This window comes from Lytechinus variegatus, chromosome 11, assembly GCF_018143015.1.
Source record: "Lytechinus variegatus isolate NC3 chromosome 11, Lvar_3.0, whole genome shotgun sequence".
NCBI classification, from domain to species: Eukaryota; Metazoa; Echinodermata; class Echinoidea; order Temnopleuroida; family Toxopneustidae; genus Lytechinus; species Lytechinus variegatus.
In genome coordinates this window covers 14,676,361-14,702,462 of record NC_054750.1, presented here as the reverse complement: position 1 = coordinate 14,702,462, position 26,102 = coordinate 14,676,361, and the positions used below count along the sequence as shown (strand labels likewise).

Sequence of the window (26,102 nt, the reverse complement as noted above, 5' to 3'; positions counted from 1 at the left end):
GGGTTCCTTGAAGGGTTGAATTCCTGCCAACTGTATTTATTGCCTGTATCATCTGCGTCTCAAGGATACATTTCTGCTAATTATATATTTTTATTAACCAAGTTCCAAGGGGCTCTGTTGATAGCTTCCCTGTTCGAAACCCTTGTTGGTTTCCTCGGCATCGTAACCCTGGTCATGAGATTCATTGGACCGATAACCATAGCACCAACAGTAGGACTGATCGGATTCTCACTGTTTGAAATCGCAATCCTGCAAGCCGAGAGTAATTGGGGAATATCTGCATTGTAAGTATGTTTTGTATTATTGAGATATGCTATGAATAAAGTAGAACCATTATTGAAACACCATGACATATATGTTCTTGTTTCTTTTTCGCCAACGTAGAAGGATCTTATTTTTGAAAAGCCCCGATATTCCACTCTGATAACTTGATAATTTGATAACAGTATTCATAACTTTTAATGTTCAATCAAATACCTGTGTCCGTTATCCATATAGGAGGCGCTGTTGACATTCTGAGTTTTAGAGAGTCTGACTATCATCACGCTAAGTCATTGGCACACAATATTTAACAAATTTGCCTTCCAGTCTTAAAAAAGTGATGAAATTTATATACCCATTAGGCCATTGCTAACTAATGTATGAAAATACACTATAATCGAGTCAGGGGCGGATCCAGAATTTTCCAGGGGGGGGGGGGCACGGGGCGGCTTGAGGGCAAATAATAGGCATTTGTGCATTGAAATGTGATAAAGCATTGTTTTGCTGTCGTTTGCACAGGTTTTCAACTGTGACGTCATCTGAGAATGCTCTCCATGTATCACCAACGGAGGACCATTTTATTGTTTAGAAATATCTGTAAATGATAGATTATCATGGATGGTATTACAATTATTATTAATATACTGTGTTTTATACATCATCTTCATCTCAATGACTGTTATCCTATGATAATCATATTATCTTATTATTTAACGCTAATAATTACAAACCCTAGACTGATGATGTCCGAGTTAGAGAGCGTGTGTTATTGGACCACACCTTTAATTATTGTTTCGCGTCGAAAATTTCGTTATCTACGTTATCTTTGCAATTTACATTTTGGCTTGCAAAATGAACTCATAAATTCAACAGCTTTTTCACATTTTAGAAGCAAACTATTAAACAGTCTCCAATATCATATATCAGTTCTCGGTTTACCAAGTAGTAGCAATGCATTCTCTGTCCTAAATGCTTCTGTAATATCCTGCATGCATGCACGGTAATTCGGGGGGGGGGGGTCCCCTAGAAAATCAAATTTTGTACAGCAGCCTGTGTGAGAGCCCTCCCCCGACAGAGACCAAGATTTTCACGATCAAGACACAGAAAGTTAAAACAGGTTGCTTAAGTCTGAACGCATTTTTTTTCTTTCTAAAGCGTGGCAATCTTGGTAGTGATTTTCTCCCAGTACATGGAGCGTCTGATGGTGCCTTGTTTATCCTACTCTAAGGAGAAAGGCATCCACATCTCTCGGTTTCCCGTATTCAGAATATTCCCGGTAAGATATGATAGGTTGTTTTCGCTCCGTGGCATAAGGACGATTCAAGACCACAGTTAATGTATTGAATAAGCCTATTAACTACAAGGAAAAGCTGGGAGGTCTCTTTTATTTCGAAAATTATGAAGAGGAACAGCAGTTTGGACTGAGTTTCTGAGATGACGAAAAATTACAAATATGTCATTTCTCCACCAGTGTCAAGGGCTAAGCTGCTGCTTTCATTCTCGAATATCTGACAAAGACTTCTGTGTTGTTCTTTGTCACGAAGGGCATTCGCCAGTACATTTCCTCCGTCCTCGAATCCTCCTTAAATCGATGTGCGGAAAAACCTAATAAGATAGTAAAGAGTTCCTCATTGTGCCAGAATAAAATCGTATTTCATTTCACCTGGTTGCTAAATTGTTTTTCCTACCACATTCTCTTCCCGGTATATTATAGGGTTTATTCTTTCAAAGTCTACACATGATGAATCCGAATCGTAGAGTAATATAATTTGCGACGGCTTAATCCACTCGTCAGTATGAAAATGTACTTACAAAAGCTATATAAAAGAAATAATAGGAACTGAAATTATCCAAAATATTTAATAATGAGAGGGAAAAGAAATGTTTTCAGTGATCAGTTGGTACTTGAATATTTCTGCTGATGAAAGTTGTCGTAAATGGAGAGATGTGTATGATGTCTATGAATTCGTTTTTTTTTTTTTGGGGGGGGTGGTTGACTATTAACAGATCCTTCTGGCAACTCTATTAGGATGGCTGCTTTGCTACATTCTGACCATCACGGAAGTATTTCCTAGTGACCCGGAAGCAGCAGGTTACCGAGCCAGGACAGATCTCAGAGACGAATCCTTCCGAGAAACCGACTGGTTCTTTTTCCCATCTCCAGGTACAGAAAACAGTTGTTAAACAAATCGCAATTAATATATGAATTATTATTTCAAATGCTCATGTGCGACATTGTGTCAAAGAATTTAAGCGTAATTGAGTTTCAGTCCATATTTGGGGAACCAAAAAAATTAGGGGGCTCCACCGAATTAATGGGGGGGGCGCAGGAAACAAAATTGACAAGCAAAACAAAATGAAAAAAAAGTTTATCAACAGATATTTTAGGGGGTCCGTCCCCCACCTCAAGATTTTCAAACCTTTCTGTCGAAATCAACGCTCACTGTGATTGGGATATACTTGTCATGCTCGTAATTAATATGTTGCCTTTATTTTAAGGTGATAATGATAATTAATTATTTTATGAATAAAGGCCAGTGGGGTGCTCCTACCTTCAAAATTGGTGGAATCCTCGGAGTAACAGCTGGTACATTTGCCTCCATCATTGAATCTATTGGAGATTACTACGCATGCGCAAAGTTGGCCGGAGCGCCACCCCCACCCGGTCATGCGTTGAACCGGGGAATCGGTATGGAAGGACTTGGCGGATTCTTTTCGGCATTATGGGGTACCGGTACCAGTTCTACGTCATATAGTGGTAATGTTGGTTACATCGGCATAACGAAGGTAAGCACTATGGATTTGTCCCTTTGTTCGTCTTAGATGAATACCAACACATACACTATTAGAAATCCAATTATAAAAATAATCATCAGTGACGTCTGACCAATATAAAGGCACATCGAGCCCGTGTAGCGGCGGATTCGGTGCTAGGCAGATACGGTTGTACGAACACTATCTAAAGGCGGGTCGTATTCCAACTCAATTCAATTCTTCAATTCATTTCCATTCAAAGCATAATTCAAAGTAATATAAAGCAATACAAATCAAGTACAATTTTATAGAAGGGCAATCTTACTTCGTAAAACAGAAAAAACAGTATAATATAGAGCATAAATGGAAATGAGGGGGATCCACTAAAGAGCAAAGCTTGTAAAGTGTGTAACAGCTGGTACATTTGCCTCCATCATTGAATCTATTGGAGATTACTACGCATGTGCAAAGTTGGCCGGAGCGCCACCACCCGGTCATGCGCTGAACCGGGAATCGTTATGGAAGGACTTGGCGGATTCTTTTCGGCATTATGGGGTACCGATACCAGTTCTACGTCGTATAGTGGTAATATTGGTTATGGATTCAGAACTGACTTCTCATCGGCAGATATCGTTTCTCGATCTGCATGCACTCGGTACCCATTTTCTTCAAAATTATATCGGGCCTACCATTTGTATTAATATCTATTTTGATAGGAAAATATTTGTATTTATCTATTTTGTATGTATATTTGTATTTATTTATTTTGTTAAAAAAAATCAAACCGTCAACCTGGCAGATATAGTTCCGAGTAAAGAACAATACCTGCCTGTGGATGCCGTATTTATCAATACATTCATTCAGTTTGCTTAGCTGTTACGTTATAAATCTCATGTTTTCTAATTGCTTTAGCTGCATAGAGTAGTCGTTGAAAATGTTATTTCCTTTTGGATTATGTCTCTGTTCTGATACGTCTATAATGTTTGACCTGTGTATTCACAGCTTCAATCAATTTGCTATATCATTTTCTATGATATTCTCTAGATTATATGTATGCATTAATTTCATTTGAAGTGAATGAATAATAAAGATTACTTCAAAACAAAAAAAAATATCCACTGTGGAACCAGATCTGCCGCTACACCGGCCGCACATTTTAATTTCCCACATAAATTTCATCTGGAATGGAATTCACTCAAGATACATCGTCCTTGGACAAAGGACCAGACATTTTATAAAGCTTATAACTCATGAAACAGTTTTCCAAATCAAAGATTCGTTAAGATAGCATTTTCCATGTTTCCGGAGGTTCAATAAGTTTTATTTTAAAGGTAGAATGTGTGTTTTGTACACCAAAGTATCAAAATAGAAATAAACTCAATAAATACATGCAGTTGTCGAAGAAGAAAATAACTATGAAAGGTGTTATAGCCGATAGTAGGCGCCTGTCGAACCCCCCCCCCCCCAAAAAAAAAAGAGATAATATTTTCTTCCAATTATGTTCTATGATGTCCGCCTATATAATTATGTCACACAAATCTAGTGACAAAATGTGTTAGCTCTCTGAAAAGAAAATAAGCTTATCCTTGAATCGAGCTAGTGGATGGAAATATATTTATGCTATACATTATACATGCATAAAACTTTAACATTATTTGTTTTATTTTTGTTTTATATGCAAGGTTGGAAGCCGACTTGTTATACAGGGAATGGCACTAATACTATTATCGGGAGCTTTTCTTCTGAAAGTTAGCGCCTTTTTTGCCCTTATTCCTGTACCGGTTGTAGGCGGGATATTTGCAGCCACCATAGGTATGGATATCAGGACCATTCACAACAAACTATATTGTGTGATCTTGAAATTCAAAGTTGTAAATGGATGCATGTCAAAAGAAACAGACCAAAATCAAAATTTTATTGACCATTGTCAATTAAAACAATAGATCTTACCATTGTATCCATTAATTCCAAATCACGTCTTTGAAATAATGCATTGGTTTGGTGGCTTTTGTGTTTAGGATGAGCCATCAAAGCTCACCTAACTTGTGGGAACAGTTTATTTTTGTGCTATATTGCCATAACACAAGAACGTGATGTATCATCCGAATCGTTACCATCATTGAAGGTGTAAATGAGAGATGAGCAATTTTTAATTTCCTCATAGCTATTTCGTAACAAGTTTTAGAGAATGACTTTTCTTTTCTTTTTTTGTTAATTAGATAGGTTCTAAATTAATTGTTATTTGTTTAATAAGATAATAAGCTTGCTGACCAATCTGCGACATTTAACCACAATAAAAGAACCAATACAAAGGTCAGGGGACACGATTTGCAAGTTACTATTTAGTACACTGCAGAGGGGGTTCCGGTTTAGCCTAGAGGACTCAGTGATCATATTTTTTATGATTTTGATATTGTCATTTGATTACTGAGCCTAGACAAGGCAGGCTATGCCAGTGTGGAGAAGATCGTCGACCAGAAGGGAATTCCCTTCATATTTAACATTAGAACTAGTGGTCCATACATAGACCAACATTTTATTAAATTGCATACCTTTATACACCTAATGCGTATAAAGGTATGACGGTTCCCCCCCCCCCCCTCCCCCCCAAAAAAAAGAGAGAAAAAATAGAGATTTCATACCAGACCGATGTCATGTATCCATACTGTAAACACTGCGAGTCAATAGGCTTGACCCTTGAACCCGCTCCGATATGACGTACACGTACGTAGCTTCGATGAGCTGTATTACCAAGTGCCATTTTGAAGAAAAATTCATAGATTAAAAATGTTTTTTTATTAAATAATAAAAATGAATATTGATTGTAAATAAATAATTATTGTGATAATAATTATTCACAATCAATATTCAAATTCTATTATTTAATAAAAAAACATTTTTAAAACATTTAGTTTCGGTTACCATTATCGATCTAAAATAATTTGCTATCATTTGACACACTGGCTGTTGCCAAAAACCAAACATGACTGAATACTTTCTTAATGAGATACCAATCATGCTGTGAAATAATTATGTGAATAATCATGCTCATCTCGGCGATATACACTATTCCGGCTTACGCATATACGGCCAATGACCTTCATCTGCTCCTCCGCAAATTGTGATTACGTCACGAAATGGGCTTATTTGAGTAACAACGGATATTTATGCTCTATCCATCCTTAGGTATGATTGCCGCTGTCGGTATGGCAAATCTCCAATATATCGACATGAACTCACCCCGTAATCTCTTCGTTGTTGGGATCTCTTTTTTCTTGGGTCTCGCTCTTCCACAGCATATTCAAAGAAATCCCACAATTATCCAAACAGGTATGACTATACTCTATTTATTATATATAATGTTTATATATATATATAAATGTATATATAGGAATTTTCCTCACCTCTGGTCTACCAATGGTTTCGCGCCTCGGTCACAGCTAGGCGGCTCATCAGGACACTGCTGAAGCTAGTTGGATTTGGTGGGGGTTTGGTCCCTCGGTTGGGGCAAGGATGCATTTCACGGTCCGACGGTTCTCTGTTCCTTCTTTTGTGACGGCATATAATGATTAGTTCGGACCTTCGGTTGAGTGTGTTTTTCTTGTGAGTTGCAATAATGAGGGTTTTTTTCGTCTAAGCATAGGTTGCAGATTCCACTTCCCCGCATTGTCAAGTTGGATTTTTTCGTTATTGTCCATTTTAAATTGTATTGTTCCCCTTTCTTTTGTAGATCCCATATGTATTTAGATAGTTCTGTTTCGTTTTGATATTTCTAGTTTCGGAAATATTTTGTGTGATTTCTGAATCTTTCTCTAAAAGTTCCTCCTGCTAGGCCAAAATACGCTTTCGTGATTGTATCTCTTTGGCCGTGTGTGATAGATGCTTTGTATATTATCGACTTGGTCAGGCAAATTTCCCGTAGAGGGCAGTCTTCCTTCACTCGGCAGTTGCATGTTTTTTCCGGAGGGTTCTCTTATTATTTTGATTTTCTGATGACCTTTTTCGTTGTGTGATTTGATGATCAAATTTACGTCTTTCATGCAGCTGTATAGCTAATTTTTTACAGTATTTTTGTTAAAAATATTGTGCAGTTTGTGTCCCTTGGGGAAATGTTTTTCGACTAGGTTGATGAATTTCCCTCCGATGTTGGTTTTGGCATTACTGCTGTAGGGTGGATCGAACCACGTAACTTCTTTTAGGCGTTTTTTCTGGTTCTCTTGGACTCTTGGTTTTGGCGAATTTGATGTCACCATGGTAACCGCTGTTGCTCAGGGCTTCGTTGTATACCGGTGCTGCGGTCTCATTTATTTCTCTTCATTTGGAGATATTGGGATGAGATTCTTGCTTGTACTGTAGGAATTTGCATAGTGATGTGGGGATAGTCGGAGTTAGCGTTCACATACATCGGGGTGTCGTTGGGTTTTCTGAAGGGTTGGTAGGAGTTATACTCGAGATCTAAAGTTACATCTAGGTAGTCTACCCGTTTCAGGTTGGTTTGCGCTGTTATTCTCAGCCCGAGTTCTTGTAAGACTTTGATGAGTGTTTTTCTAGCTCTGTCGGCCCTGCTGCCCGAGGTGCGTCTTAAAGTGGCCAGTCCATCGTCCCTGTATAGACCGACACTGTCTATTTATTTTGGTTTCCAACTGCGATAGGGCATATAGGCCTACCAGTTCGCAGATTACGGCCCCATCGTAGGCCCCCATTGAGACATCGAATCGGCGTTGTGCCTCCCTTTTTTTTTGGCCACTCTTCTGTTCTTACGAACAGATCTGTAGTGCATGAAGTAATTTCTATTTGTTTATAAATACATGGTCTCACATGGAAGATGACAAAATTTATATTTAAGTTATGAAATTTGTTTTCTGAGTAGATAGCAGTATAAGCGAGAAAAACTTACTTAAAATCGTAAATTGCTCGTGCAAATGGAAATTAGAACTTATTTCTATTGTTCTAACTCAGTCATGCGTACATTATGAACGTTGAGATTGGCTTCAAAATTATGAAAGGGGGGGAAACGTATCTTTTCATTAATGTTCATAACATGAGGCTAAAGTATAATTATGATGGCAAAAAATTATATTGAATCCCGGTTTCCTTTTTTTCTGGGACGCACTGTATATTATCATAGATTACCTGGATTACCTGGCAAAACTCATCATGAACGTCCGGAATTTTCGGACAAGCAAAGGAATAATGAAAAAAGAGGTCGATATTTAACATTTTTGCAGGACCGGTGAATAGAGGTCAATTTCAATACCACATTTCCTGCTATTATATTTTTTATGAGGTCAGGTTAAATATGTGTAAGTCCCATTACAATTATGTTCCTTGGTTCAAAAAGTTGTTCGTTAATATATACGTGCAAATATTATATAGATATTTGTAATAGTGATTAGTGATTATTAGGAGTGTTTAGTAGAAAGTGTTTTTCCATATCGGTGATATTCACAGTATACTTATATCAACACAGAGCCACTGAAATTAACCCGGAAGTTTTTTTTTTCCTTTTTTTTTGGGGGGGGGATGGCGCAGCCATAGAATAAATGTTAATGATTTCAATAACTTTAAATTAACTGATTAAGCCATTATCGACTGAAACAGTTGAGTACTAGTATTGCAATTTGTTCTAAGGAATTTGTTTTAATTTCCTACATATCAAGTATTAAATTCGTCCCCCGAACCCATTTTTAGAGATAGCTATTATAATTATGGAATATATAGAACCTTTTAACAGTATACAATATATCATGTGTCATTTGATAATATATCATGCAAACAACTTCTTTTGAAACAGGATCAGACACACTTGACCAAGTTCTGCTTGCGGTCCTATCAACGAGTATGTTTGTGGGTGGTGCAGTTGCTTGTTTTCTGGACAACACTGTACCAGGTACGTCTTCAACAGTCATACATGTATATATTATCTGTGTTTTTGTTTTTGTTAGACAGGGTTTGAAAATTTGACATAACAGTGGTCCAATAAAGTAGAGTGTGATATTGCTGTGGGATAATTGAGTTGACGTATGAATCATCGTTGAATACTCACAACCTGCAATCCTGTTAACATATTAAGCACTAATGATTTTGGAAAACTCATGATCTGCGGGGATTAATTGGTGTGTCAACTTCAATAAAGGTATAGGGATTCCGATATATATATATACATATATACATATATATATATATACAGGTATATATACAGGTATATAAACATTATAGTGCGATAAGGGAAAAAATGTGTATAGATTCAGAAACATCTGGAGAAAAATGATATTATTCTGTCGATGATACCCTTGTCTTTTGTAATGAAGGAACGATCGAAGAGCGAGGAATGATTAAATACTGGAAGTTATACGATGATGACAAGTATGCAGGAGAATACGACGAAGAAACCGAGGGAAAGATTGAAAAGGAGGTAACTCGCATTGTCAATGAGTGTTATGACATGCCATTTGGTATGGCTCGCCTTCGTAGCTGGTCCTGGTCCTATTATGTGCCGTTTAGTCCAACGTTTAAGGGATTTAATACCCGATGTGGCTGCAAGAAACGAGAGGCGAAGGCCTCGTAGGTGATAATGGAACATATCTTTATTAAGGAGAGTCTACCCGGAATGGATAGTCGTTTCATGAAAAGAGAGAGAGATAATAGGTGGAAAATCGACATACTGAAATAAGAAAATTAAGATCTTTTTATTTGGTTCAAAAACATGCCATGCTCGAGTGATAGGGTCAAGAGAAATTATGAATTGGCTCCGAAGTGTCAGAAATCACATCTTATCAGAGTTTTAGTCAGTACGATATTTTTGTTTGTATATGTACGTATTTGAATATTCTATAAATTGGAAATTATGTATATACATGTATATTAGTTTTATACTAATCCGATAGCAACATGTTTAGGAAAAAATATAATGACAAGCAAGTACACGACAAATACAAGAATTTCCCTCTTTCGCGTGTCAAGATCTACTTTTAAAATTTATGGTTTTAAGGATTTACATTCTTTTATTTCATTTTGAAAATGGGCAAAACTTTCTTGTTTTATAACATATACATGTATGCAAGGGCTGACAATTTGTCCGAGTGTGGAGGGTTACCCATGTACAAATTTATCACCTATTTGTGACAGTAATTTTGTTAAACTGAAATATCTCAATAATATGTCATATCAACTACACTATAAAAAGAGCTGGTCAAAAGTATTGTTTTGGTGAAATTGTATTCCCGATCGGTCATATCTCACAAATTTGTTTCATAAAAATCGGTGAATATTTTCGATTCTCAACAAATGTTTACCTTACGAGTGTATCGAATGAATTAAAATGGGATAAATGTCAAAACATTTTTGCAGGTGGAATTACACACACAAAAAAAAAACCTTCCGGTGTAACGTATTCAAATCAAGTATAATTACACGATTTATATACAGATATATAAAAGGAACTGCTTAAAACTTGAGGTAAATGAAGATTTACTACGTATGTGAATACATACTTTTATGAAGTGATATATGCACATTAAAATTTAGTGATAATTCATTATCGCATCAGTTCTCACGTACATTTAGAGGTGTGGAGTTCTATGTCATTAGGTTGAATTCCAGCTGCCAAATATCAAAATAATTTCATTAGTATACCTTCCTCGTATATGTGTGTGTGTGTGTGTGTGTGAGAGGGGGGGGTGAGGAAGGTGGATGGGGGGGCCGAGAATTATGTCTATGAGGGTCCACAGATAATCTTTGTAAAGACCCTATTCCAGGATTTTCGTAACTCAAATGTGTATACAGTGAGTCCAACAAAAAAGAAACCAGTATTCATGGATAAATTTCACAATTATTAAATATGTTTTTACTATGAATTTGATACTTATGGTAAGGGTGGAATCTCATCTTAAATTTTAGACCAACAGTTTAGCAAATCATTCACGCATGGTAGGTTACAAACGAATTACGCAGAATTTCACGCGTTAATCTGAATCAACACTTATTTCAGGGTTCAGCGAGAGAAACTTAAAGAATACAAAATAAACGCTAATGAGTCAATCGTCAAATAAGCACGGCTGTCGTATCACGAATCAATCTTGTCCAGTTTTTCTGCGCAAACTGATATTGACATTAACATTTCAAACTCGTCTTGCTCATTATAAGTGAAGTGTTCGTCATGTATTAGGTAACAAAATAGAGAGGAATAATTGAATTGTACGAAGATGTACATAAAATATCATAATTAATTTACATTTGAAGGAAAAATATGTGGGAATCACGGATTCCTTTTTTTTCTGGGACGCACTGTATACACACTTTATGTATTCACACACAATGCATTTTCCCTCATCCATACAGAAACAGACTTTGGGTGAATCAGATTGTAGATCTAACACAGAGTTAAAATATTTCAATCAATTTAATAACTTTTTTAAATATTGCCTATATTCAGCTTCTATTTAATTAAGAATAATCATCAATTTTACATAAGAGATAAATATATCATATAAATTCCTTGTCATTATTATCGTGGTTTAATATTGAATATTATAGTCAGAAAATATAACACATGTTTTGTTTAAATGCATATAGTATGGAATGATTATAATTTATTAAATTTTGCTCAACCCTCTCAGAGGGTCTTACAAATCTTTACTTAATATGCACCTTCTCATAGATTTTCAAATATTACCTTACATTACCACTGTTACCTTGATAATACCGTAATATGTTGAATCTATATCGTAAATTTGATATATTTCTTAATTCCTTTTTTATATTGCTTGTTTGTTAATTTCATTGTTTTTAATTGTACAACATTTTTCAATTGATCATATGTTTTAATAAATCTTGAATCTATTACACATGCAGTATCTATATTTTTAAATAGAAAACATAATAGTTACGTAAAAAAAAAAAGCGGTATAAAAATACACACAATTACATATACAAATATAATTTCAACAAAACTTAAGAGAAATACATCAATTCATGCATTTTTACTTTATTACGTACCTGTATATTTATAAATCAAGAAAAATGAACTCGCCGCTAGGAATGACATGAAAGTTAAAACATAAAGAGATTTTGTGTTTTGCCGAATTTTTAAATGAAAGAAATATCGCCTTTTGCCAAAATTTCATTTCAAGTTGGTTTTCAACCACTTTGTGGGAGGAAAAGGGGGCTTGAGCCTTGACGGATACGTGCTTTTGTGTAGTAGCGCTACTGTAATTCAGTTATTACTATTCACAGGATAATGTTTACCCTTCAGAGACCAAAATACGTGATATGACCAATAATCTATATAAAAAAGCGAGGGAATGAAACAACCGAGGTAACAGTGTTGTAGTCAAGGCCGGAACCCTCAAAGCCAAGGCTTTATACCCAAGGCCAATAAGGCTTTGAAACCCGAGGCCAAGGCTTGAAAACCTCAAGGCCAAAGCAATACAATATTACGATATAAAAAATAGGGAATTTTACAAACAGAAGTAAGGCACGACAAAAATATGCATAAAAGGTGGATGATTGATTGAACCAACTTATTTTTAATTCACCGGAATTGATAATCTGTGAGATTACATGGTTTTAGTCGTGGTTTGAAATACCCATGCACGTTTGGTAAGTGTTTCCTTGTGCAGAGGTGTGTTTGATTCCATGTTAATGTTGACGCTAAGGTGTATGAAAACAAAAGATACTGCTGAGAAACTCACTCATCACCGCGGAAAAAGAACATAAATTTCAATATTGTGTCATTTTGTAACTTTTGAATTTAGACCTTGCCCCCACATTTCAAGACACTGCACCTCCAAGTGAACCATAATCATATGTAGGGTGTCATTTTAAAGAGAATTAAATGATCTTCTGAATGATATCAAATGTGCATTGTGTAAAATTGAGAGTTAAGATAAATTGATGGACAAACTCAGATGTACAAACTTTTTTTTAGTTTATATGACAACTATTGTCAAGATCATGGTCAGTTATCTTTATAACTGTTATTATCATGTGGAAAATCATAATTATTATTATTATGAATATCATTATTATTATAGTTACGGTGACTTTGATCTTTCATTATCATAGTCGAAATTATTATCAATTATCTTATGGTGACAATAAAAATAAAGTAGATGACACTATTAGTACTAGTATTATGGTAATATTGGTCATCATTGTCATTTAACATACAAAAAAATTAAGAAATTTAAGTTTAATACAGAAAAGACTATAGAAAGTATAAATTAAAAACCCTTGAAAATGCCTTGAAATTTCAAGGTTAAAATCCACAAGGCCAATGCTTTGAAAAAGTAGGTCTTAAAGCCAAGGCCGAGCATCAAGGCACTACAACACAGCGTGGTAATTACAAGAATTTTCTTTTTTAATCATTATTAAAACTAAAGGATCTGGTGCATATTTTTCTATGGAATTTTATTAATCTTTGCAATAAATAAAAACAAAGGGTTCGAAAATTTCTCGTGGCGATTTTTTTTCCGAGAATTTTAATTAGCAGTCAACTTATTTTGGCCTGTCGTTAAATTGAATTTTCTTTAGCTACAACTCGCTATTGATATGCTCACTTACGAAGCAGGCACATGTATTTGGGGGGGAATTGACCTAATCTGAAATTATTTTAGCTTATCAATAAAAGAAACCAGCTCCTTTAACTTCCTGTGCGGATGCAAGCAACAACAACAAAAATCATACCGAAGACACCTTATCCGTGACAATGTATGTTACGTTTTCTTCTTCATCCACACAAAGTGCTTTTTCTATTTTACTCGTATGTATTCCATCCTTGGTACTTTCTTCATGTTTGCATTCGAAATAAACGTCCATAACAAAACGGTCTTTGGCGAAGCACCTCTGGAGAACAGGAACTAGAACGCAAAACAAGGCACACACGGCGTAAACTCCAATGCAGACGTATAAAGTCATTTCGTACGATCCAGTCCGATCTACGCTTTCACCTACAAAAAAAACAAAGAAACTGCATGATATCAAGAGAAGAAGGAGAAAGACAGACAGAAAGAGAATGAAACTGGGTGCAAATCTTTCACAGCCTATGCAGAAATAATGTATTTTGCGGGTTAATAATAAAAATGACATTTTTTTTCATCTAAAATGGGTCTGGCACCGCATGAAAGGTAGCTCCAGACCATTTTTTCGGTGGGGTGTTAATCCTTATATCCAAGACCTGTCTCGGAGACAAGTAGGAAGTTAAAAACTTAATCTCTGGAAAAATACCCCTCCCCTCAAAAAAAATAAATAATAAAAAAATAAATAGATAAATTGAGATTTGGACTATCATTACAAAATGTTAACATATATAGTCTTGGGAGTGTTTCATGAACATGATGAAAGGACTGATTGTAGGGCGGTTCCTTTATTATCCGACAGTAGCCATAGTAACAGAGGATCTCTGCCAGAAAATGAAGGAAAGTTGACACCTACTGAAGCATCAGTCACAATTGTCACGGGGCCGTGGATCCGGAAAAGCTAAGCAATAGCTATTATAAAGTCGCCGCAGTGTTTCCGTAATGATTTGCGGCGAATTTTGTGTAGTCCTTGCGATGCCCTATAAGCATGATAAGGGGTTCACTCCTATTTTTCCATCAAGCACACAGTATGCAGGACGTGCAAGGTGGTAGCTAGACCATGGAGTTATTCAGAGCTCAATGGAGAGCTCAATTAATACACATTACATGTGACTTCCTCTTATAAACGAAATCGATACACACGGTCACTGTATTTTCTCCGCGTGATTACGTTGAACGCACAAGCAAATTGCGGCCACATGAGCTTCTTTGTTATAGAATGGAGTGTGTTTTTCAAGTGCTGTGATTTATGCTGATTCAATATTTCTAATAAAAAATACTCCATAGAATCTAGATAGCTCAAGAGAATTGAGGCGAAGGCACTTGTACGTCTGGATGTGACCACAAAAATTTTAGAACTTACTTGCCGTGATTTTTTGACAGAGGCAATAAGGCAGACGAACAAGATGGACGCTGTCCGCTCACATGGCAAACGCACTGAGCCATCGTACGCGAGACGTACGGCCGTTGTAGAATCGTTCAATGGCATTATGACATTGTTATTGTCAACATCGAAATGAAAATATTGTAAAATTCAATTCGAAAGCCACATTTTCGGACTGTAAATTTATGGATGCGCCGTAGAGTGGCACTGAGGCCGCCGCGTTTTTTTTTTTTTTTTTTTTTTGGGGGGGGGGTATTATTTGAGCCGCAGCTAATACTTTAGTCACTAGATTTCGAATACTATACGGCCGTCGCACAGTGGGCCGGGGTGAAAGAAAAGTCAAAAGTCATTTGGGGCAATTTCAATTTTTTTGTTCATGCCCAGCTGAAAGACAGCACTTTTGAAGAATGCTTCAGCAAAATATTTCATTCCGGAATTTGCACAAAGGTTGTTAATTTCCTACCTCAAATCGTAAAATGTGACATCTTGCGAAATGTCGCGTATACGACAACCTAGTTGAAAAACAGGCCATTCACAAGAAGTTTTTCCTGTGAGAATCTGAAATGGCTCCCACATAATCCTGATATATTCTTTTTTTCGTGTGAAATGGTTCAAAGTAGATAAGAGACACCTTTCAGGGGGTTTATAGGATGATTATTCCTCGATCGAAATATGCTGAAAATCCACGTTTTTGCATTTACATTAGAAACGTTTCGATTTCCGTGGATTTCCGTCTAAATTCTATAAGCACCATTTTTCCCGATGTCTAAATTTAAGTCGATACCAAATTTTACTGCCCGTTTTCATGTTAGAGCCGATTTTACTTGACACAACACCCCCAAAAACCTGTTCGAAAACGGTAATTTTTATACCGCGCAGTCATCGTAGTGCACCGTATGGGTGTACATTGCCGTTCGCTTTTGCACTTCGAGGACGATTCCCCTTAAAATAAAGGTTGCTAACGCAAATAAGGGCTTTACTAACAACTCTTCCAGAGATAAAACTTACTTGTACAAAAACACTCCTCATAGTGATACATTCGTGGTGTTATATACTCTGCGTTTTAAACAAGTCAACACAGGTTGATAAAGCACGGTTGATATTTTCAGATTTCAAAGTTTTTTTTTATAAATCTTAGTAATGATCATTTTGATGCCATAAAATTATTTTCGGCATCTCATACATACTTTTTAGGCATGTGAGAAGCATAAACCAACATTCACTCTGGTCAATCTTAAACTAGCACATAACACAAAGTTTATGTACTACACATTGTTGAGGGTTATTTGTCTTTTCACAGCTAGGTTTTAAGTAGCCAATCAAAATTTAGTATCAAGGTGACATCATATCGCCTTTAAAGTATGTTCAGTCGATTCTACGCAAATTACCCATAATCAACATGTTCAAGTAAACACGGGATATAATTTTGGCGCACTTTCAATTCATTCTGGCCCTCTGTGCGTCGTACATAATAAGACCCAAATTTTTTCTTTCTTTTCTGACGTCCAGTTTGGAAAGTAATCTTCATAATCCCTTGCATCTTACCGAGAAAGGATGCAAACATGAATCCAGCTCCATGGAAGAAGGCAATGATTGGAAGGGCTTGGGTTCCTATTGAAACACCGAAGGTATTGTTGGAAACTGAATACGGAAGACTGTCACATGTACCTATCACAGTCACGCCCAATGCTGAAATCAATCACAAATCGTTAGGAATTATCCACAGAGAATTTTTCTGCATATTCCATTTTCAAAAGAAATGTGCATGAACATAATGATATACATAAGAATAGGATGGATACCGGTAGGCCTTTTTGTCACTTTCCCATATTCCGTCACTCTCTGGCCCGTATTCTGAAGTCACGTTTAACTTGAACTCAGGTTTAAAGTTGTGTTTTAAGTGTGGATAGTCAATTCTTACATATACATCACTAACAGTAGATACATCATATTTCAGCTCATTTGGCTCTCAAATCATTCGTAATTGTCTAGGAAATATAAAAAGATGATTGTCTTCACCATGGATGAATCAGGAAAGAGCACAGTAAACATGAGAATAGTACAACTGAATAACAATTTTGACACTTATGGCTTCCCATAATTTTAGCACAGAGTTAGACCATGGGCTAAGTTAAACCTGACTTCAGAATACGGGCCTCTATCATTTTAATCTCATCATGGGGAAAGGAAGCATCTCAAAACTATGGCTGTGACATGTTTTCTTGTTTCTTGAGAGATGGGCAAGGGGGGGGGGTGGCAATTGAGGAGAAGAAAATGCTGCCCGGTGTGCTCACCACCCAATACTCCAAAGAGATAAAATCAGACCTCCTCAATAGATGATCATGATAAATCAAAGTGTTCCACAAATTATCGTAATATGTATGACAGAATGAAACCGTAACACTTAACATTAAGAAAATAATTCGCTAGCGTGTGTGACGATGGTGAATATTAGTTTGAAAGACAATATGAGCATCTCACGGGCAGAGTGAAGGATCTCCTTCCCAATTCTTTAGAAATTATAATCAGGACCGTCAATCATAATTTGTTGATGCCCGAAGTTTTCTACATTATATCTCCACCATCTACAACTTAAAAGTGTTTACTCCCTCCGGAGCACCTCCCCCCCTTCAAAATTATGAGCAAATAACACTTACTGCCCGTCAACAACAGCACAGCGATGTGTTCATGCACCCACAGAAAGGACAAGAGTATACCAGATCCGATGCAACTCGCGATCAGGAAGAAGCCAAGTTTAGGAAACGGCGCCATGTCTGCAAATAGGACTAGCAGTATTTTTCCGATCGTGATGGAGATGCTCATGACCATGACGGCCTGTGTTCCTTGTTCTGCCGTGTGCCCGATAGAAATCACGAAGTTTACCTGATAATTAAAGAATAATCATAATACTGCTACATTCGGTGCCATGACATTTGCTCTAGCGACAATCGCTCCGCTGTAAATTCCACACACAAATGGAATGACAAACGTCAATCCTGGATTTAACACTATACCCTATCCTAACCCTAACATAAAACACTTTTGCAACCCTTACACTTCATCTTGGACGAAATAAAATCCCGGAGCAACTGTCGCCTGAGCAAATGTCATGTCACCACATAGTCCACCGTTCATGTTCGATTAACTATTTGAGACCTTTCGTTTTCTGTGACGTGCCATATGGACGTACGAGATTAAGGAATTTTGGGAGCACTGCGCATGCGCGAAGTAATCTGTGACGAGCCTTCTCGTTCACTGACCAAATCTGTGACTCGTATTTGAGGGTTTTGACGTTCGGTGTCATAGTGCTCGAACGAGCGCCAGTTCGTACATGATGACGTCATCCCAGCTTGGCAAAAATGAATGAAGCCGCATCAACACTCGAGTTTCGTTGATTCAGCAGGGCTGGTAAACTGCAAATTACTGCTTGTTACCAGCTTTTCCATTACATTTAGTGTGTCCTGTTTTCAGACACTACATATCCGATAGGTAATTGATGTTTTATTTCCAAACAACCGTGTTTTTTGGCTTTTTGCGCAAGAGTGCAAATGTTGCACCCACAGTCGCCCCACTGGTTCGTAGCGTGATGCTACGCCTGATTCTCCGGCCAAGCATCGGCCCACGGCCCGCTCGCTATCACGCTGGTATATGCTGTGGCGTGGTACGGGTACGTCGACTTAAATCGAAACTGTTTTCATCAATGTACGAACGTGATACTGAACGAGCGGTGTCACCACTTCCGGTGAACTAGGAATACGTTGCAGTCGCAGACAATCGAAATCTCTCTAGTACTACGACTATGACGACCACAACGGACCCGTGGTCTGCGACATATAGAGAGTGATATCTATGATGGTACGTTATTGTGGTGGTGCCACGACAATTGCTCCTGCGACATTTCCTCTGGCCTTAATATCCTAGAGGGCATAGGGTTAGAGTTAGGATTGTAATAGTTTTTGTTTCAGAATAATACAAAGATAAGGATTGGGGTTTACTCAGTTTTGAAGGTTATGTTTTATGTTTGGCTTAACGTGCAGATTTTCCTTCGGAGCAAATGTCGTGGAACTTATTGGGATATCTTTATATGAGTGAGCATTCTGTAAAGCTCAGACGATTTACGGTATGACAGAATGATTTGAAATTATAATTACAACAGTAGCTGTAAAGATGATTTTAAGAATCTTCGACAAACTTACCGTTTTAAAGAAATGTTCGAAAGACCTAGCTCCAGGACGGACCGCCATGCGGTATTCCTATAACTAACCTTCTAAACTGCGTTAAATCACAAGCACACTTATTGATGACTGGGGGACTGGTAATACTCATTTATAGACCGATCAGATCGGAAAGAGATCACGAGACACTTCTGGAAGACCCAAAGAACTAATGGGCAGAACTATGGGGCTTGGGATTCAAAACCTGAAAGTCACCCATTAACGCTCTTAACAAGGAGGAATTCTGGGGGGAAAATAGCCTGTTTTGAGCATGGACCTATTACATGGTTTGAGCTCATGCGCTGTCAAGAAAACTAGCATGACAAATTCAGTAATTGCACTTGTAAAATGCAATATGACAACCTATACGTGGCTCTCAGGCTTGTCAAGCAATCACGTATCGAATATGGCACCACGGTGTGGATCCGTACATGTTTAAGAAGGACATGATCAACTCCCTTGAAAGAAAGTAAGAGGGACTTGTTTCATCACTGGAGACAACACTTCTTGAAATCATACATGGAAGTACGACGAAGATGCTGACCAGTCCCTTGCTCCTTGCTTGAGAATCCGAAGGCGGAGATGCCAAGGCCATATCTTTCTAACTAAAAGCGGCCGTTGGCCGGTTCCACCAGACCTTCAAATGAATTTCTAAGACCCATTAGACCAAAGCAAAGACATTTATTGGGTCCGAGACAGTCTGGTAGGCAGTACAAAGTCATATATTGATATGCTTTGTTGTTAACATAACATCAAAAAAGCTAGTAACATATTTCAAGGCTACACCGAAAAAACTCCGGTGTTGATTTAACACTAGCCCGGAATTTATATGTCCACGTCATAGAAGTATTGAAACAACACCAGTTTGGAATCAAAACCGATGCTGTTTAAACACTAATTGGTGTTGTATAAACACCTATCTGGTGTTAGACCAAGAGGAAACTGGTGTTGTTAAACACTTCTCTGGTGTGGACATATATAGATTCCGGGCTGGTGTTAAATCAACACCAGAGTTTTTGCAGTGTAATGTCGTAGACGACTTCCTTCAGTATCGTTCTTCTTTACCCCCATATCCTGGTCATTATTATACCACAACGGTCCTTGCCTATATCCAGATCCACGTTAAATACATTTTCCCTAATATTGCTGCTAGTTATACTCCTACTACTACTACTTCTACTACTACTACTAATATCGCACAACTACTCTTAATTGTAATTTGATAACTTGATGAGAAAAATCTCAGTAAAAACGCTCCAATATCATTCTCATGAATTCTGTTCCAGACAGCAAAGATATATGAAGCATCAAGTGTTGCATAGGCATGCAACATACATTTACGCGTCCACATTTGAATTCTTATATGAAAAACGTAATTTAGCGCCAAGAGAATTGGCCATTATTGCGCAGACAGCTTAATGGCATCGTACAACAAAAGCCAAGACATTATGAAATATCCATGATGGCCTAGGCACGTTTGGCAGTGTGTCTCTCTCTCATGTCTGAATGCATTATGTAATGTTGCTTAGTTTTGCCCCATCTTATCTTTAGTCTCACCAATTGTATGAGCACAACGGAGTCTACAAGACCATATCCGAATACAGAAAATGAGAGCAATAAGACATCTGGATACAATAGAGTACGAAGAATTCTGCAAATGGGACTACGTTGAGTTTCGTTTTCTTGATACGCCCTACCCTTGATAACCATTTTTCGTCCTTCGGCCATCCTCTCTGTGTTATCACACAAATCACATTCATCAATGGTTTTATCCATTTCTGCGGAAGTTTCATGCCTGGAAGAATTGTTTAGACTTTTGATGCCTTCATTTCGAGCGTCGGAATTTTCGTCCTCCTGTGAAGCTATTTTAGAGTATTTCGTTCTTCCGGACGCGCAAATCGTTTTGTGTTCTATTCTTGGTTTAGATGGCGGTTTCAAAACCAGGAAACTCAGGGGTATGCAGATGACCCCTATCAACGATCCCATGATTCTTAGCATGTTTCTCCATCCGTATCGTGTCTGTAGAAGGTAGGTCAAAGGTCCAAGGGTAAATGCACCTACAATAAATGGTAAAAACAGAATGAACAAACTATGAAAAGGCGAAATAAGATTTAAACTTCGCCAGTAAGAAAAAACACTCAATAAGTAACAATCAGTCGATTCTAAGTTGTGCATAATAGCGCGCTGGCAACGATTGCAGTCGCATTTCGGCGAGTCGAAAACAGCTGTTTTATTCATTTTCATTCGGACCACAATGTAGCTGGTACCAAAAAAATGTGACTGTGCCATTGGGTGACGAGACAATCTCGACTCTTGCTTCTTTCAATAACCATCATTTGTCAGTTTCGAAGTTTGTTCTTAATTAATATGTTGAAATGATATTCTGATTTTTTATGTTTTTATTCTTGATTTTATTGGGGTTTTTTATCTTGTTAATTTACTGTCAATATTGTGATTCTTGATGATTTAAAAACATTAAAAAATATTTTTTAAAAGTAATAGTAATACAAAAAAGATTTTATGAGGGAAATTTATGTTTTCCAATTATACCACTGTTACACAATGATGGCACACTAAGCATGTTAAGAAATTCATTACCACTCAAACTTAAGTTGCAGAACTTTTCTGAGGGGTTTATGTGAAGACCGTTTGTCATTGCAAAATAGCATAAACATTTCCAAAGTAAATCAACTGTGGTTCATAAAGCCCAGCTCACACTATGCGATCCGGTACGATGCGTTTTTTCAGGAAATTGCATTTTGCACTAGATATGAAAGTCCCAAGAAGTAAAATTATTTTATACAAAGTTTGGCAAGAATTTTAGGAATACTGAAATCATATTTTTACTATACATGGCAAGCCCTGTGGTCGGAGTAAAGTCCAATTCGGCTTCAAGTCGCAGCCGATGATGATGACATTACGATTTGGAATTGAATTAGTTTTATTCATTCAGGGAGGCTCCAACTGGACTGAATTTCGATTTCAGTGGTCCAACCACTATTATAAACTCTGACCAGTAAGATTATTAGTTGAAATGTCCATCTCAAATGTTATCACAATTTCTTTGAAATTCGTATCGCAACGAATCGCATACTGTGAACATAAATTTCCCTCATAAAATCTTTTTTGTAATCCTAATGTTATCATGGAATGTGCAGACATGGTAAATATGCAGCAATTAATGTAAACAAGTGGAACGCCTCTGGTAGTCTCGCCTGCCTTACGCAATTCGATATAGCAGCAGTGCTTCCTTTGAAAAACAGCTGGTTAGTAATTATTCACAGAAGAAAACACTACTATGATAATAACATATTTTCATTGACCCAAAATGACCTTTGACCATGATCATGTGACCTAAGACAATCATTCATACTCGATTACACTATGTCAATGTTTCATGAGCAAGTACCATAAACTTCATAAGTTATGATGCCAATTCAACACATACTCCCAACACGGCCAGAGTTCATTGACTTTTAAATGACCTTTGATCTTGGCCATGCTCTTTAAGTTTCACACAGAGGATATTCAGGGATACATTACTGCTCTTATGTCCAAGTTTCATGAACTAAATCCATAGAAAATTAAAGTTATGATGACAATTCCACAAATACCCCCCAACATTACCAAAGTTCGCTGACCCAAAATGACATTTGACCTTTATCATGTGACCTGAATCTAGCACAAGATGTTCAAGTATACTCAATTGTTCTTATGTCCAAGTTTCATGAACTAGATCCATAAAATTTCAAAGATATGATGACAATTCCTCAAATGCCCCCAATATGGCCTAAGTTCATTGACCCTAAGTGACCTTTGACCTTGGTCATGTGACCTGAAACTCGCACATGATATTCAGGAATACATGGTCATTCTTATGTCCAGGTTTCACGAACTAGATCCATAAACTTTTAAAGTTATGATGACAAATCCTCAAATAGCCCTAACATGGCACAAATTTGTTGACCCTAAGTGACCTTTGACCTTTATCATGTGACGTGAAACTCAGGCAGGATATTTAGTGATATTATTACCCTTATGTTTAAGTTTTATGAACTAGGTCCATATACTTTTAAAGTTATGACAACACTTCAAAAACTTAACCTTGGTTAATATTTCGATATTGATTCTCCCAACATGGCCTAAGTTCATTGACCCTAAATGACCTTTAACCTCGATCATGTGATCTGAAACTCAGGCAGGATGTTAAGGATTACTTCATTACTCTTATGTCCAAGTTTCATGAACTAGGTCTGTATACTTTTTAAGTTATGATGACATTTCAAAAACTTAACGTTGTTAAGATTTCAATGTTGACGACGCCGCCGAAGCCGACGCCGTCAGAAAAGCGGCGCCTATAGTCTCGCTCGACAAAGACCTCCCAGCTGTTCATTATTGTTTGACCGGCATTTTCAATACATTTAATGTGTTCTTGGAATCGTGTACGTGTCGCTGAAACGACGTCATCATGTGGCACTGAATTATAACACTAGCTGTGTTCACATTGATCCACAAAGTGCACAATCTTAGTATAGCCTTCCTCCAGAGGAAGACGAAAAGCCTTGAGAGTCTACCCAGGGACCAACCGAGCGAGGTTCTTTGTCCCAACTTCAGACGGAGACAGGAAGGAAGAGGAGAAACAAAATTGACCTCTATTTTAATAGAGAAGGGATAATTACCGAGGTTTGAGCTTGCCATGGGAATTGCCGTGGACCTGGTTGAATTCTTAAGGGGGAAGTAGGTGAGGGTGAGACTGAGGCAACCAAAGAACACCATCCCAGAGCCAAAGCCAAAGGCCAAGCTAAACGAGAAGTACATCGGCGGAAGAGAGTGCAAGAATGACGTCACAATGATGCCAACCGACGAGATTGCCAATCCTGTCACGACGATAGCACGAGGCCCAAAGCGTTCAATCAGAAGGCTGATTAGCGGTGAGCAGGCACAGCAAATACCTATCGGCAAGGAGCCCATCCATGCTGTGTAAGGGAGAAATTAAACATATTCAAACAGGCCTAACGGTTTAAATAAAAATTTTAGGGGGCAAAACGAAATTTTGCCCCCCCCCCATGTGCCCCCCTAAAAGTAGAAAATGATAAATTATTTAAAGCAAAGTAAACGACGAAGGCACTTTTTTGCCTTAAAATTGACATTTCCTTCCCTAAAATTGAAAGTGTTCCGGCGCGCCTGGTTCCATTATGATTTTCTTTGAGGAGTTCGAAAATAAATGTTCGATTTATTATGGAATGTTAAAGATAAGGTCAAGAGAAACGTGATATCCATGGGGAGTGCGAAAGGGGAACAGTAAAAACAATTGATTTTCATTTATTTGTATATGCACAAAGAAAGGCGCGCCGGAACACTTTCAGTTTTTTTTTTTTTTTTGGGGGGGGGCAAAATCCCGAAGGGGGCACAATATTTTTGACAGCGTGAGATACCGAAGCGATCGAGCAGGGGGAGGGTGTGGACCCCCCACACACACACGCACACACACACACGGTAAGAACTATGTGTAAAAATGGAGTATAAAAGTTGCGTTTCTAAGAGCATTCAAAAATAAATATCTTGAGAATTAAACATAGAATATACGAAAGACTATATTAATAATCTATGAGAGTATGAAATCTACGCGCAAAACGATCGCTTCGGAATGTGGTTTCGTGTCTGATCAATTAAATTACGTATTACGCTTATATTGACTCAAAATACTAGAGAAAAAAAATTATTATTATTATTATTTTATTTGGCAGAATATCAAACAAGTAAAATACAATGATAAAAAATAATTATTACAATAATACAGTAACATAAAAATAATAAAACAAGGGATTCACCTGGATGAGCTGCCAGGCATTGGGCAAAGTTAACCAAATAACTATAGTCCGCGGACCGCCCTAACCATAACCCATCCAGGTGAATCCACTGTAGTATTTTCATGCGAAATAAACATAGCATAAAATTTCATTCAAAATAACATAATATAACAGAATGTTCAATTACTCAGAATCAAAACATAAAATCATACAAACTAGTATCAATAAATACACTGCATTAAAAGGTAAGAAACTGAATAACAGAAAGGAAATATGCTGACCAATTGTCTGAATTAATTTTGGTTGGCTTGGTCGTGCAATTCGGTATGAGATTGTATAAATTGCAATAAATAATTGAAAATTGAAAGTACTGAGGTATCTTGGCCAGAATACAGCATATATCTATTCAATTTCATTAATTATATTGCACTTAACATGTTGAATACAACCCCCTGATATTTAAACTTGAATTAATGAAAATGCTGTTGGAATATTGAAAATTGAATTATTGAAATATTGAAACACCATTGGATATAGATAATGGCCAGTTGTTGATAATAAGAATATATAAATAGAAACAGTTAGATACTGAAGAATAAAAAGAGATAATTCTAAAAATACATAAATTTGGTGTCATATCAAATTTGGACACTTAATTAGAATCAACAAGATAGGAATTTAGGTGATTGCACCATGTTGAAAGGGATACAGTAAGAATAGAGTTTCTCAGGTCACAAGGTAAAGAGTTCCAGAGTCTGGGGAACTCATGAATTGGGCTGAAATGCAAACCATCTTTTCGTGCAAGGAGATGCTTGAATCTCAGGTCATCTGAATGGCGTGTGTTCACCACTACAAGAGCGTTCACAGCAGGGCATTTGATAAGTTTGAACAAACACTTTGCAATGAAAAACCAGGGTCAAGTAAGTTCTTAACTTCAGAGATTTCCAATTCAACCTTTGAAGTCGCTGCAAGTAGGGCATTTGTCCCCGCCGTTGCTTCAAAGCAAGGCGTGTTGCACGACGTTGGATAGACTCGAGTCTGTTGATAGAGCCTATTTTGTGAGGTGTCCAAACGGGAAGGCCATATTCAAGGACTGGTAGGA

General features: G+C 37.3%; 2 protein-coding genes across 3 annotated transcripts in view; one reads left to right on the top strand and one right to left on the bottom strand.

The window, feature by feature from the left end:
• The window catches only part of LOC121423978 (solute carrier family 23 member 1-like), a 29,436-nt gene extending 18,768 nt beyond the window's left edge, over window positions 1-10,668 (top strand). For both annotated transcript variants that reach the window (XM_041619535.1, XM_041619534.1), the window contains 8 exons: window positions 103-284; window positions 1,417-1,537; window positions 2,269-2,425; window positions 2,795-3,048; window positions 4,698-4,827; window positions 6,202-6,345; window positions 8,810-8,905; window positions 9,327-10,668. In XM_041619535.1, the coding sequence (XP_041475469.1) occupies window positions 103-284; window positions 1,417-1,537; window positions 2,269-2,425; window positions 2,795-3,048; window positions 4,698-4,827; window positions 6,202-6,345; window positions 8,810-8,905; window positions 9,327-9,583 (1,341 nt within the window). In that variant the 3' untranslated portion in view covers window positions 9,584-10,668. The remainder of the gene's footprint in view (window positions 1-102; window positions 285-1,416; window positions 1,538-2,268; window positions 2,426-2,794; window positions 3,049-4,697; window positions 4,828-6,201; window positions 6,346-8,809; window positions 8,906-9,326) is intronic.
• Window positions 10,669-13,370: 2,702 nt separating this feature from the next.
• The window catches only part of LOC121424284 (monocarboxylate transporter 12-like), a 30,318-nt gene continuing 17,586 nt past the window's right edge, over window positions 13,371-26,102 (bottom strand). The window contains exons 3-7 of the mRNA XM_041619911.1: window positions 23,870-24,166; window positions 20,748-21,247; window positions 17,634-17,859; window positions 16,522-16,665; window positions 13,371-13,964 (exon numbers count right to left, since the gene is read on the bottom strand). Coding sequence (XP_041475845.1) covers window positions 13,696-13,964; window positions 16,522-16,665; window positions 17,634-17,859; window positions 20,748-21,247; window positions 23,870-24,166 — 1,436 coding nt within the window. The 3' untranslated portion in view covers window positions 13,371-13,695. The remainder of the gene's footprint in view (window positions 13,965-16,521; window positions 16,666-17,633; window positions 17,860-20,747; window positions 21,248-23,869; window positions 24,167-26,102) is intronic.